The sequence below is a fragment of the Halyomorpha halys genome, unplaced genomic scaffold (assembly GCF_000696795.3).
Source record: "Halyomorpha halys isolate HHAL.00 unplaced genomic scaffold, Hhal_1.1 Scaffold1716.1, whole genome shotgun sequence".
NCBI classification, from domain to species: domain Eukaryota; kingdom Metazoa; phylum Arthropoda; class Insecta; order Hemiptera; family Pentatomidae; genus Halyomorpha; species Halyomorpha halys.
The window spans coordinates 36,713-50,029 of NW_027104746.1; the positions used below are offsets into that span (position 1 = coordinate 36,713).

The 13,317-nt window shown below is 41.8% G+C and overlaps 1 protein-coding gene across 1 annotated transcript in view; it reads left to right on the top strand.

Annotated features, from left to right (window-relative positions):
- The window catches only part of Pvf1 (PDGF- and VEGF-related factor 1), a gene marked incomplete at its 5' end in the record, with an annotated part of 47,189 nt that overhangs the window by 27,057 nt on the left and 6,815 nt on the right, over positions 1-13,317 (top strand). The window contains 1 exon segment of the mRNA XM_014435872.2: positions 3,212-3,399. Within this exon segment, the coding sequence (XP_014291358.2) occupies positions 3,212-3,399 (188 nt within the window).

The following is a 13,317-nucleotide window of genomic DNA, read 5'->3' on the forward strand; positions in this document are numbered from 1 at the left end:
ACGTAATAAATATGACGGTGAACAAAAATAAGAGGATTGTGAGACCCTCGTAATAAACTAGCTGCGAACGAAAAGAAGAGGATCGCGAGACCCACTTAATAAACTGGCGGAGTTAAAAAAATGGCGGCCGAGTACACGCCACTAAACCCGTAGGTCACGTGACCAATATGGCGGTGAAGGAAAAGAAGAGGATCGCGAGACCCTCATAAGTAAAATGGCGGCGAACGAAAAGAAGAGGATAGCAAGATCATTATAAATAAAATGACAGCCGGGTACATTCAGCCTCTACCAAACCCGTAAGTCATGTGATCAATGTAGCGGTGAAGGAAAAGAATAGGATCGCGAGGCCCTCCATAGTAATAGATCTATTTATCTCAGTTTGTTTATGTTTTAGGGATTATACAAGTTCAAAGTCCCTTGTTTACATTCATCGAAGGGATTAGAAGATAAAGGTCTACATGGCGGCCATGCATACTATGACACTTCTAAAACCCTCAATCTCCCAAGTTGCAAGAAAAACCAAAATAGCTTACGGAGGTTATAATATAAGAAGTGGTTACCTTCGATGGGTGGTGGGGGTAAACAAAATAAAAATAAAATGACGTCCGATCAGCCCCTGCTAACGGTCACGTGTCTTAAAAGAGGGCGTGGCCTAATGATCACGTGAGTGGTAATGTTGAATTAAATTTGAATTTAAATCCCCCGCCGGGGGTCACATGACCGAATACTGGCCTCCGATTGGCTGCCTAATGATCACATGACCGACCACGTGAGTGGTTAAGGATAGGTCGAAGTAAAAATTTAAATTCAACCCCCCCCCATAGGTCACGTGACCAGTGGTTAAGGTAGGATCGAGGCTAGGGTCCAAAGTCCAAGGTCACGTGAGCAGTGGTTAAGGCTGGTTCGAGGCTAGGGTCCAAAGTCCAAGGTCACGGGAGTGGTTAAGGTAGGGTCGAGGCTAGGGTCCAAAGTCCATAAAGGCTCATAGGAGGCGCCAGAACCAGTCTTTTATCCCTACTTGGGTAAACTAGATTAGTATAGTTAATAGAGGATATAAATTATAATAATGATAATAATATCATAATATTAATAAAATAAATTTATTAATACAAAAAATTGGGTAGGTCCCCTATTGGACCATATTTGTTGATCACGTGTGTCAGCTGTTTTACCGCAGCAGTTACTTCCTGGGCCCTGTTTCATAATGAAAGCTAATAGTATTAGTTCATAGTACAAGTGTAGAAACTAGTGTGGTAATAACACTAATACTTTTTTTTATGATAGGGATGACTATTAGTGATATTACAGGAATTAAAAAATACTAAAGTACATGTTACTATTGTACAAGTCTGTGTAATTGAATTAAGATAAATCTGCCAGACTAATAGTATTAGTTTGTACTTTATTATGAAACGGGGCCCTGGTGTTTTCTCGCCGCTTCCTCGTCCTGATAATTATAAGACGGTTGGCGAAATGGTCAGGCGAGGATCCGGAGACAAATCTGTACTAATCGGAAAAGAAACGTTGATTTCATTTGTATGAAATTAAAGATTATTCTAGAAGAGTGGTATCATTAATCCAATTGTAGGCTGATAAAACATTCAAAAGTGTCATTTATAAAAGTAAAATGAGACATTTTGCAATTTTTCCGCCTCTTACAGTTAATACTTTTGAAAACAATATTTTATAAAGGCTACTTTACCTAATTTACTTAATTTAGATCTTATTATTTTAAATAGTTTTTAAGCATACACTTCCTACTCAGGAAAAGACGTGGCTTGCTTAAAAAACACAAAATACAAATGTTCTCCTTTCTCTTATAAAACTGAATGATATTAATGTGAGTGTATATTAATTTTTTTGTTGCTCTATTATCCCCTCTTCAAAAACTGCGTTATACATAAGGGACCCTTGTAGGTGTTTGTATACTAAAATACTGTAGTAATATAATGAGTACAACGACTATCACAGTTTCCCAAATTGAATAGTCTACCTCATATTAAACATTTACAATTATATCAATCAAACATCTCTTCTCCTTATTTTTATCTTCTTACATTTTATTTTTTGTTTGATTTCTGTATTTTTTTCAATTTGGACAACAATGTCTATTTGATATGTGTTGCGGCCAACATATGTTAGGCAATAGTTTCCATTTTATGAATATAAATAGATTTATCTGTTGCAACCCTTGGTATTAGTTAATATTTGCTCATCTCTTTCCCGAGGACATTTCCACGGCGGGTGGCTCTTCTCCTCCAAGAGGGCATCTCTCCAAAAGGGGCCCCATCACCCAGGGTCACATATAGACTATTTTATTTTTAAGCCGCACGGACAAAACCAATATTTTTTTGTGGGTGTTTTTTAATTATTAAAATTAATTTTAATTTGTATTTTTAAAAGTTAATTTTTTTCTTTTAATTTTAAAGTTCATATAACTTTAATGTTATGTTTTACAGTTTTTTAAGTCTTTTATTGCAAATATAGCAGTAACAAAATTCGACTAAATAATTTACCTTACTCATCACCTTGTTAGTACACGGTTGGGCTAGTAAAGGTTCATTGTGAACCCCTACCCGCCGTAACAGATATGTTTTGGAATTCCAGTGTCCCAACTTCAATATCCTTTTCTACGTTGTTTGACTTTCCAATTATTGAAAGCATAATTTCAGTTATTTAAACATTTAATGTTTTTTAGTCAATTTGAGTTGTTTGTCTAATGCAGAAGCCAAAGTAAACCTGTTCATGTTTTAGGAAAACAGTGCCCACCATTGAGGCACACCATTGGCAGTATTTTCTGACATCTTTATGATTTCCATTAGATTCTATGAATGTTTGTGTGGTCTTTTGTGTACCCTTTTGCTGAATCAGTTAATGTTGAAGTCGAGCTTTATATTTTTACTAATTTGTCTACATTGTGGTAACTTGAACACCTCCCCACTATCATTCTGATACGAATAGGATTTTAAGAGGATGTTTTCATAAATATTAATGCTCACATTTTTGTGTTAATGCTAGATTAAGATACTAGAAAAGAACAAACTAAATGCATATTAACATTTATTAATATATATATTTATAATGACAGTACAGCATAGCGGAAAAAGTAAGGAAAATATTTTTTAGGAATTTAAAAACGATTTTTGTATTATTTTGAAATAAAGTCTGCTTCAATAAAGCATTTATTTTTGTTTTTGTTTTTCCTGAACAGGATTGCAATTTACGTCAAAGGTATGTCCAACAACAGTGTAAATGCTTGTGTACCAATGTTGATGAAAAAGAAAAATGTTTGCAAGCTGATCCTAAATTGAAGTTTTGGGATTCAACGTCATGTTCCTGCCAATGCTTAAATATCAAGGACTGCACAACTGGTTATTTATTCAACAAACATACTTGCAGGTAACTAACCTAGGTTTCTAGCTGGAATTTTGTATTTATAATAATAGTTGTATTATTATAGTTGTATTAACAACTTCTTGCGGCCAGTGTATGTAATAGGCGTAGGTTTGAGCAAAACTACTCCTAGCTAATAATTGTTATTTAAATTTTAATTTAACACTGAATGATTTTCATTTTTTTTCTGGAGACTTTTTCATCCTTTTACATTAACCATTTCATACCATCCCATTTATACAAAGATGTATTTTTTCAGTGTTTCTGTATGTTTTTAGAGCTACCAATTTTTTTGCTTACAATCACACCAAATACACAACGAAAATTGGAAATTAAAATATATGTATTTATATTTGGAACTTTTTTTTCTGTATTTCGTTTATAAATAGAAAGTTTTGAAGGCTAGTATTCTGTATGAATTTAAAGCAGATAATATTTCCCACAAAATGGGTTTATTTTTGGCTAAAATGAGATGCCTCTAGAGCATCTAACTGTCCAGTTTGACTTACTTTTTAAATTGTACCAGGCATATAAAGTTGATACTATGGAAAAACCGGACAGTTGGAACGGAGTTTTTTCAGCTGGAAAGTGCACTCTGTCAAGAGCACTAGTGACATTTCAGTTTGGCCAAAAATATTCAAAAAAGGAACCTTTACTAGTCCACACCGTAAATGTAATAAAACACAGGAATCCAAATGTTAAATTTTGCTAAGATTGTATTTTACATAATTTTAAATAATAAAATTAATTCCTCTGAAAACAAAATGTATATTTCTATAAACAAAAACTAAAAAAAAAAAAGACTTAAAACTATTGCAAATAATAAATTCTTCAAAATAAAAAAATAAAATTGAGTAATATGGGGTATATTGAAAATATACTTATTATTGAAAAGTGCCATAAGCGAAAAAAAATAACAAGATAGCCTATAGGAGATGTAATATCATTACTGACATAAAATAAAAAGTATTTATATCACCGTGGGTGACTGCGAGTTGGGGCCACCCGCCGTGGGTAAATTGTCCTTGTTGGGGATGCATCAAAGTAGAAGACGTCCGTCCAACCGGCGCACAGTGGTGGAAAGTGTGAAAAACCCTCCAAAATGAAGAAAAAACAAGAAATGCCGGACACTGAGAACATGGTAGATACATCAGAAAACGAAGACTCGATTGCAAGTAGACCCACGGAAATGGAAGAGTTAGACGACAAACGCCGCCAGATTATCCGGAAAACGAAGACTTCGGGATCAATGAAAATGGAGAATGGAAAATACGGTAGCTGCAGCATCACAGTCATTTGGTCCTCACTGAGTGTCAAAAAAGATCAGATTTGCAGAGCATGGAAAAATGCATCTATAGTGGGACAGGCCTACAACTTGTATATTGGCAATGCAGTTCTTTGAGAAAAGGTTCAGCGCCTCTGGCGGACGGAAAAAATCGGTATAGATCGAAAATTTATTCGGTGCACCATGATGGTGGAGACTCGCCGGGAACCAGAACGCCAAAAAGAGATGACGCTCACCAACAGGGCAAGACGAACCATAGAGGACTAATGACAGGCGCTGCGCCGGCGATATTTTTGGTGGGGAATGAAGCGCAAGTTAAGGAACCGGTATTATAAATTTAAACAATTGCCCCTTGCCCAACTGAACCTAAGTCACTTTAGACATATGGTTGCATATGTCCACTTTCTTCTTACAATTGTATAGAAAACAAACTCAATAAAAACAACTACGTTCCCAAAAGGCCCTTGAGACCATTCTAACAGCCCTTTCAAGTATCCTATATCAATAGCAAGTGCTGACACTTAGGCAGGTACATGCTGTCATCTCACAATGGACTTGCATCAGTCAAACTATTTTATGGTTAACATATGTAAGTCAGTACACACAAGTCTTAGGTCATGGCGTCTTTCTAAGAAATCAGACCTCCCAACTTCTCGCCACGCCTTTTCCCCCCTTCCAAACATTTACTTCTAAAATTCCATAGGCTCACTACCCCCACCTAGTCTCTTAAAATTATCCGATTGGTCAAAACCCCTTCTCCTATTTCATTATTTTTCCTACCCCCTCTTCCCAAGTGTTCATATATATTTCCTAGACTAGATAGCTAAGTAAGAGAAGTAAGAAGATAGAAACTGAGTAACAGTAACATGTAGTTCTTGTAAATATGTTAGAATAAAGTCATTTTAGTCTTCACCGATTTTTTTATGATATGTAACTCGCACTATCCAAGACACCATACGTAATTGTGAAGTATGTCTACGCACTAAATATGATCCCCACCCACCGCAGGCGATACAAGAAGAAACGCCCACTGCAGAAAAGAAAAGAGCCACTTAGTGATCTACAGGTCGACTCGTTTACTTGGAGAGGGTACAAGTGGGTCACGGTAATAGACGTCTTCAATAAATCAGCAATGGCGTACCCACTGACAGAAAAATCGGCGGAAGTAGTAATGAAGGCCCTGCGAACGTGGTTCCAGTATTATGGCGTTCCAGAGAGAATCTTATTTCACAACGGACGAGAGTTTGACAATGCTGGTATGAGAGCAGAGATGAAAATCTTGGGGGTAACGTGGCACCTCAAGAGTCCAGTTCACCCGAAAGGTGTAATATATCGCCTCCATAGTACACTTAGTGACCACCTACGAGTGTACCAGCTGGAGAAGGAACTCGAGGCACACGAGGCGATGGAAAGGGCGATCATCGCTTACAACCACTCACTACATTCTATCACAAGGATAGATTGTACATACATTGCTTCGTTCGAGGATATTTTTGGATTACGTGGTCGTCGCAGGGACTATCGGGACTCGGCGGTAGGAGAGGACACTATTGCCATTAACAGTATGGCACGACGGGGGTATTGGATAAAGTTAAGGACAGGATAGAGTGGGAAAAGAAGAAACGGGTGGCAAGGCAAAACCTCGGTATCCGCGGTTTGATGGGCCAAATTAAAATCCGGGACGGTGGTATACCGGAAAGTAGGGACAAATCTTGGAAAAGAGGTGTAGAGATACGAGGACTCAGGGTTATCACAATCAGAAGAACATAATGTGGTCACCATAGAGAGTTTAAAGGAACCAAGAAGGCGTAGGACGGTCCATTTGGAGCAGTTGAAACCTGCAGCGGCGAAACCTTGACGGCTAGGAATGCCTTCAACCCCTTCCTAACAGAAGAAATTAGTTTCAGAAGAATTTTGGTAAAGAAAATTGTTAGTGTCTTTTTTTGCTTGTTATACAGAGAGTATTTTTTTTTTTTTTTTTTACATACAGTGGTGTTTTCCTTTTTTTAGGTTTAAATGTAAATATATATTCTTACTTTCTTTTGTTGTATTTAATATATAGCTTTTCCTTTGTATTTTTTCTGTACACATTTATATAATATTTTGAGTTTACCAGGATTGTTCGTAAACTGGCGTGGGGGAGTTACTTTCAGTTGTACAACTCATATCAGCTGTTCGACTAGATCAGTTGACGCAAATGTATATATGGACGAGGTGGTCTAAAAAAAAGTGGCTTTCACGTGTGATAATGATAAACGCGGACGAAGAAGATCAGGGATAGTCGTCCGGGGACGTGAGGCGATTCCTGAGGAAAGGGTCTCCATAAGAAGAACAAAATGTCACCCAAGTAAATTATAGCAGAGAAGAAACATCTACAGACGACAGTTCACACGACGAAAAACCAGCAGAAATAGAAGTACAGGAGGAGATTATAAATGACAAGAGGTACCAAATTGTTTGGAAAACGAAAATGTCGAGTCCGCTGAAAGTGAGGTATAGCAAATACGGCAGCATTCTATATCAGATGGGGCAGAGTTGTATTCGCTCTGGTTTCCGCATATATGCCGTATCGACAGGCCAATGTAAATGTTAATGTTGAAGATAATATAGCTGATGTGGAGGCTGTCGCACTTAAGTAGAGAAGTGTGATAGTCTGTTCCAATACCAGTTCGTGGAGCATGGCCTGGGGTTCGGTCCACACAGATGCCAGAGGTAGACTGCTAGAGGAGACCATGGCGAGGTGTCAACTCGTCGTTATGAATGAGCCCAATGGGCCCACATTTGTTGGAGCGAGGGGTCAGAGTTGGACAGATGTGACACTTGCAACGGCTCCCATAGCGAAGCTCATTCTGGACTTGACTCTACAGTCAGATACGAGCTCCGACCACCGGGTCTTAGCCTTCAGTGCGGTGGAGGAGGAAGGTGATGCCCTAGCTGTTGAAAAGGGCTTCGTGACCCGATCGGCGAACAGGAGAGCATTTTCCAGTTAACTGGTGGGAATACTGGTTGATCAAGAATGGGAGGAGATGGTGCAGATAGATGAGGAGGCAGAAATTGACCACAGGGTGGCAATGCTTACGGGCACCATTACAGAAGCGGCAAGTATTACCCTCAAACGCCGCAGGGCGAGAGTACGTCCGGTCCCATGGTGGAAGCCGGCTCTAACACAGAATAGAATACTACAGGGCCAGGCGTAGGTACCAGGAAGAATTTAAGCATAGGTATAGGGTATACCGAAAGGGAGTGCGTTGCCAGAAGAAGAAATCTTGGGACGAATTAATTGTAGAGGAGTCAGAAAGGAATCCCTAGGGTATCCCGTACAGGGTGACACTGGAAAAGGTTAAGCCATTACAGGTGATGGCGGCACACTCTATTAGAGTGAGAGGTGCCCAGGCAACCACCTTGGAGAAGGCTGCCAACATGTATATAGATTATACTTACCCTAGGGAAGATCCGTCCCAGGATAGGTTGGATCCAGATGATGGAAAGATTAGACGCACCACGTCATATCCACTATAGGATATGTGGGTCCTTCGTCTAGCCGTGGACAGGCAAAGGATCGGAAGGGCTCCAGGGCTAGATAGCATAGATGTTACAATCCTCAAGAACAGTGCCCCTTATATCGAGGAGGAGTTATTGGATATATTCAACGAGTGTTTGGATAAGGGGTACATTCCAAACAAGTGGAGGATTGCAAACTTGAGACTGCTCTACAAGGGAGATGGCAAGGATAGGGAAACGCCTAAAGCATATCGACCTATATGCCTCATCCCAGTAGTTAGTAAGGTGCTGGAGCACATGATCGTCCACAGTCCTTAGTCCTGCAAGGACTCGACCCGTGGCAAGGGAACTACGGATGTGCTGCTGACAGTGCGTAGGGACGTGGAGGAGAGAGCGGGGAAATATGTCTTGTGGAATAATATAAAGGATAGAATTGTGAGGGGAAAATGTAAGAGAGTGGAGCGGCACAACCTCTGGGTACGGGGTCTGATAAAAAAGTTAGAATAGGGACCATAGTATATCACAAATTAGGTTCTAACAGAAGGAAAGAGCTGCAGAGGTATGAGAGCCCATTCAGAGTAATTGTGATTAGAGAGCATAATGTTGAGAGCTTAAAGGAACTAAAAAAGAAACGCACGGTCCATATAGAACAATTGATGCTTCCTACGACGGCAGTATCATGAGGGCTTGGAATATTTTCAACACATACCTGTTCTCTACACGTACAATAAAATAAAAGGATTACAAATCATTTAAAAAATGCTATCTTCGTTTATGCGCGGAGATGAGGATACTCCAGCGTTCTACGGTGTTTCCGATGTGGGGAACTTCAGTTGTTCAATGTGGACATTTCTTCTCTTTTTGGGTTCATTTACACTCTCTATTGTAACCACATTGTGTTCTCTTGTGACAATCACCCGGAATGGCCCCTCGTACCGCTCTCACTCCTTACTCCGATTTGTCCCCACCCAGCGATAGACAATTGTCCCGATTTTAATCTCCTCCCCCCCCCTAATGTCTCTAAGGTTTAAATTCTGGCCAGTTACCCGTTTGTTTATTTCTCGCACTATCCTCTCTCTGACTTTCCGCCATACTTTGGTTAGTGCCATGCCGTTATTTACGACCTTTCCCCCACCACCAGCTGTGGTCCTATAATCCCGGCGGCGCCCCCGAAGCCCAAAAAGAATTTCGAAGGGTGAAAATCCAGTTATCGCATGTATTGAATGATTATAGGCCCCCACTACTTTTGTCATCGCTTTGTCGGGCTTTAATCCTTTATCTAACTGACAGACGCTTAAATGATCCCCAAGGGTGCTGTGCAGTCTCTCTACTCCCCATCTTCCCTTGGGGTGACCTGGCGTGTTTAGGTGCCATTCTACGCCTAGCGCTCTCATTTCCTCCAGAATCGGAATTCCCTCCCTGCATCCGATGAAATCATGTCGGGAATGCCGTAGAACTGGAACCACTGTCTCAACGCTCCAATTACTGCCTCTGCTGATTTTTCTTTGACTAGATGGGACATAGCTACTTTACTAAAGAGGTCCATGACCGTTATCCATTTATAACCCTTCCAAGAGAAGATTTGAAGGTCTGTAAGGGGCGTGTCATCCGTGGGCGTTTCTTCCTGTATTACTTTTGGTGGGTGCGGGTCATATTTTGTGCTAAGACACACGTCACACGTACCTATGACCTCCTGTATAGTTTTCTTCATAACCCACCAAAAGTATCTGCGTTTCAGGGCTTGCATCGTCTCGTTCACTCCTCTGTGATTCGTCTTTCCCTGATCACGTCACTTCTTTCTGCTGCTCCTCGTCCCGTATTGTATCAACCATCCTCAAGCAACGCACGAACACGCGGTCTACCCCTAATTGTTCCGATCACCAGAGTCTTTTTATCTTTTCCCAGATGACCGCATTGCCCACATAAATATGGTAAGTCCGTCCGGCCTTGGACGCGTCTTTTAATGCTCGACAAATGAGGTCCTCCTTGGATCCCAGCTGAGACTATATGGTGTTTATCGTTCTGCGTCCGTAGCTGCTATAGTCTACATTCATCAGTCCGGACGTCCTCGTCTTCCAGATGATTTGCCTCGGCTTGTCGTTAATTATTTCGTCAACTTGGTCCATTTCCGCGGGTCTCCCCCCGGTTGATCTATCGTCTTCCAATGACAGGAACCAACGGACAGGTTCCTTCTACAGTTGTTCCATACACTTGCGGATATTATTCTCCATGGCAGGAGTCACGATCATTCGGCTTCCTTTCTTTAAGAGATTATTAGTGGGTACTAAATATTCTGCCATTTCTGGCACAAATCTCCGATAATAGTTGAGGTTATTTAGCAACCTCCGAACTCCCTTAACATCCCTTGGCACCATCATCTTTTGGATCCCCTCAGGATCAGGCTTGATTCCCTGTCCCGAGATCACATGTCCTAAAAAGTTAATTTGATCCCGACCTAGCACCGACGTTTCCTGGGACAATTTCAACCAAAATTGTCTAATCCTCTGAAAGATCTTCTCCAGATGTCTTATATGCTCCTCTTCGGACTTGCTAAACACGAGAAGGTCGTTCATGTAGACCTGACACATGGATTCATCCAACCAGCGTAAAAATTCGTCCATCAGGAGCTGGAACGTGATTGGTGCGTTTTTCAACCCAAAGGGTGAATTCATAATGACCCCTCTCAAATGTGAAGGCCGTTTTGTTTTGGTCCCTGGGGTGTATTGAGATTTGGTGATATCCAGCTTTAAGGTCAAGGGTGCTGAATATGATTGCTCCCCCTAATCTGTCTAGAATGTCCTCTAGTCTCGGGATCGGATATTTTTCGTCTACCCTATTCTCATTAAGCTTTCTATAATCTACTACGACTCGATATTTTTCGGAAGTTTCCCCTGGTAGACTCTTCTTCTTCAAATCCCACAAAGATCTATTAAATGGCGAAGTACTATCCACTATTATGCCTTGTGCCTTTAGACTCTCTAATTCTTCCCGAATGTGTTGATGGAGTGCCTGAGGATATCTCCTTTCTTTCACGTACGTAACCATATCTCGCTTTAATTAGATTTCATGGATTGTCTTACCCATCTTCCCCAACCTATTTCCCTGCTTGAAGAATATATCCGAATATTCCTCCGCTATTAACTCGCGGTGTCCCTTCCCTCGTAAGTCGTTGACAACTGAATTTTTTCTGTCCCAACCGAATATCCCATCGGTTTCCCACATTTCTTATTCGTGCCCCCACCTTCGACAAAAGGTCGCATCCGATGATAATCTGATACTCGCGTGGCATATTCCCCACTGCGTGCATCATTAATTTACCTCCGTCAATCCCCCATTCGCCCAGATCTATAATGACTTCCCCTTCCTCGCTACAGGGACCACCCAGGGTGATTAACTTACAATGACATACCTGAACGTTGGGCTGGGGTGTCCTCTCTCCGTTTCTCAGCTTCTTAAAAGCCTCTTGACACACGATGGTGTTGTAGCTCTTGTATCGACCAAGCACCGTACTCCTCTCACTTCAATAATAGGCAGATCTCTTCAGTGGATCCTCTCCCCCCGTTCGCTCCCCTCCATTCGTTCCTCGATGTGTTTGGCTGCCTTATCTCTACATCCTCAACATTTGTACCTGATGCCTCTGATACCTCCGAGATGTCGCTGCTCGCCTCGTCTGGTCTATGTGACTCTCTTCTTCGCTTCACTCTCTGCACATTAACCTCCATAGGCTCTCCGAGGTTCGCTTCTTTCCTCCGGTACATATAGGGGCATCTTCTCGCTATGTGGCCCTCGTTTCCACATTCACGTTCGAAGCATCTGTCACGAGGACATTGGGCCACCAGGTGACCTGTTTTCCCACATCCGTGGGACCTCCGCTCTTCCCTTCGGCCGTTATTCCTCGGCTTGGCCTGTTTCATTCTTCTGTCGCCTGAACCTCTTTCCCAGCCGACATCTCTCTGGTCCTTTTTCCTCCAAGGCGCTGGATTATTCCTCGGGCGGGTATACTGGATTGTTCCACCAAGGGGGGGCCTCAACCTCCATCCTGGTGTCTTCTTCCCGGCACTTGCGTCTATCATATCCTGGGCACATTCTATAAATGTGCGCTCCCGTGGCAGTCCTTCTTGCTTGTTAGTTTCCTTTTCCAGCTGTACCTTCGATATCAGCTGACTGAGGGGATCAGGGTACCGAACCCAATAAATCCAGTATATTACAGCAGTCAAAGCGTGTTAGATCTTATTCCTTCTCCTCTTTTTTAACAATTGGCTTTCATCGATACTTAAGTGGTGCCGAAACTACCTCGTAGGTAGTTACCTCAATAACAGGAGTGTCAGGATCGTGGTCCAGACAAAAATTGAAAGAGGATGTCCGCTGGGTTCGGTACTAGGACCAGCTCTGCGGAAGCTAGTATTCGATAAGTTGCTAGGGCAATTAGAGGAAATAGGGTTTCTTGCCACGGCTTACGTTGACGACCTGGCATTTATCTTGGCCAAGAACAGCAGAGCCAGACTAAAGACAGAAGCGGAGAGGTGTGCCAGTCTCAGGAGAGTGGTGCATGAAGAGGAAGTTGAGTATGGGAGCAGCCAAGACTCAGGCCATACTCATAAGAAGCTCCACGGACAGGGCTAATCCTATCACTCTGGATATCCAAGGAGAGAGGGTGAGGCCGAGTGAGGAGGTAACATATCTTGGTGTGAGGATAAGAAGAAGATTTGATGCCACTTCTTATTTAGTGTATCTAAAGGACGGGTTGGCCCTGTCACGCAATGGATTAAGTAGGATAGGGAATGCATTTTCGGGCCTCAGGTACCCTGCAACGATGACCATATATAAAGGTGTGATCTTGGGTATTCTGAGGTATGCATTCCCTCTGTGGAGCCAAAACCTCACACAGAAGAGGAGACTGGCCACAATACAGAGATTGGCTCTGATGAGGGCCACGAAGACAAACAGAACGGTGTCACATGAGGTGGTGTAAGAACTGCCCGGAGCGATGCCCCGCATTCCTCTCCTCAGGGAGGATGTCCTTAAATATGAAGTAAAGAGGCAGGGACTAGAAGTGCTACCGGAAGAGCTCAATTGCCTGCATCAATGTATTTAGTGTGTGTTCAAGTTATATCTATTAGTTTGTTTTTTCAATATAT